The 1,659-nt window shown below is 48.8% G+C and overlaps 1 protein-coding gene across 1 annotated transcript; it reads left to right on the forward strand.

The window, feature by feature from the left end:
- Positions 1–461: 461 nt before the first annotated feature.
- On the forward strand, positions 462–1,343 carry LOC149146546 (uncharacterized). Its single transcript, XM_089452802.1, has one exon. The coding sequence runs from the start codon at positions 462–464 to the stop codon at positions 1,341–1,343; it is 882 nt and encodes a 293-aa protein (XP_089308928.1).
- The last annotated feature ends 316 nt before the right edge of the window (positions 1,344–1,659 follow it).

The raw sequence follows: 1,659 nt of genomic DNA on the forward strand, positions 1-1,659 counted from the left end.
TTGGTTCTTGTGTTACAATCATTATTTACTTTGTTGAGATCTCTTTTTAATGATTGGTTCTTGTGTTTACAATCATTATTTACTTTGTTGAGATCTTTTTTTAATGATTGGTTCTTGTGTTTACAATCATTATTTACTTTGTTGAGATCAATCATATGCTCATCATTTTGTAGTAGTTTTTATTGTGGGAAGACTATGTGGGTTAAGATGTAATATGAATGGAAAGCAGAGTTCCTCCCTCCTGCAGCGCACGGCCCGACCCATCTAGGGTTCTGAGAGACTGCGGCGTCGCCCAGGCTGCTGCGCCTCTGCGCACAGCCTCGCCCCCCCTCTGCTTCTATCCTTCGACTCCCATCTGCTGCGTGCGGCCCATCCCTCTACATCCAGGATCCTGAGTGTCAGCGGCGTCGTTAAGGCTGTAGCGCCTCTGCGCACAGCCTCGCCCCTCCCTCTGCAGCCAGATGGAGGCCCCTGAGAGTTCTGCCCCCCCTGGGGATCCGCCCCCCGAAGTCACTGCGTTCAGAAATTTGATAACGAATGGATCAAATCGGACTCCTTCAGCGACCCAGCAAAAATTCATCAAAAGAATGGACTCGATTCCCTCTGTTGCCCTGCCAGAGGAGGACACCTGCAAAGCTGCCCTGAACTTGGCAGAAAAGGGCCTCATAGGCCAGTTTACAGGCCTATGGCCCTCTCCCAAATCCGTGGAGGATTGGACCCAAAGAAATTGGCAACCTCTGATAAAAAACGGAGTGAAGAGCTACTTCGTGGGCAAAGGGTATTTCGTTTTTGTTTTCGAAAGCTCGGAGGACAGAAGCTTAATCTTCAGAAACGATCCCTACTTCATGGGGCCGCAGGGAGTGTATTTAAATCAATGGAACCCAGACTTTGATCCCTCTCAAGACGTCCCATCTGCAGTGCCGGTGTGGGTAAGGCTGCCACATCTACCCCTCCACTGTTGGAACCAAAAATCGTTTCAGACCATAGGTAATGCATTAGGCAAGTACATAGATCAGGCAGTAAGAAGAGATCAATACTCTTCCGCACGCATCTGCGTCGAAGTGGACCTTGAAGAAGGATTGCCTGAAGCGATCAAGCTCACGGTGGCAGGATGGACGCACATCCAAGAGCTTGATTACGAACAACTTCCTTTTAAATGCAGACACTGTCACGGCTACGGTCACTTCGCCAAGAATTGTAAGAAGAAAGCAGAGGAGCAGGCTGAAAAACAGAATGGAGAGCAATGGACCCTAGTCCAGAGAACAGCCCATGCAAAGAAAGACACAGGAAAAAGCGCAGCAACAAGTGACAGGAACAACGTCACCCTAACTCAGGAAACATGAGAAAACGCAAAAGGATCTGAGGAGGCACATCCAGATCCACCGATCAAAGACCAGGCAAAAGAGAACCTTGAGGAAACCCCTCCGGAAAAAGAGGGAAGGGGAGACATTCACATCAAAGTCACCCAAGGCAGCCCCTCAAGCCCAACGTATGCCGAAATCGCAAAGAAAAAGCCAGCTGAAAGCTCTGAGTCCTCAGAGGAAGAACTCTTTGAGAGGTCGTCAAAAAGACCCGGAAGGAGATCCCGTAAGGAAAAAAGAGAAGAAGAAGCAGAAAGGCTCAAAACTCAAGGGAGCCAAGCCACGATAGAAATGACAA

The sequence above is a fragment of the Pinus tabuliformis genome, chromosome X, assembly GCF_031772625.1.
Source record: "Pinus tabuliformis cultivar Carrire ecotype Pingquan chromosome X, CPIR1, whole genome shotgun sequence".
In the NCBI taxonomy this organism is placed as follows: Eukaryota; Viridiplantae; Streptophyta; class Pinopsida; order Pinales; family Pinaceae; genus Pinus; species Pinus tabuliformis.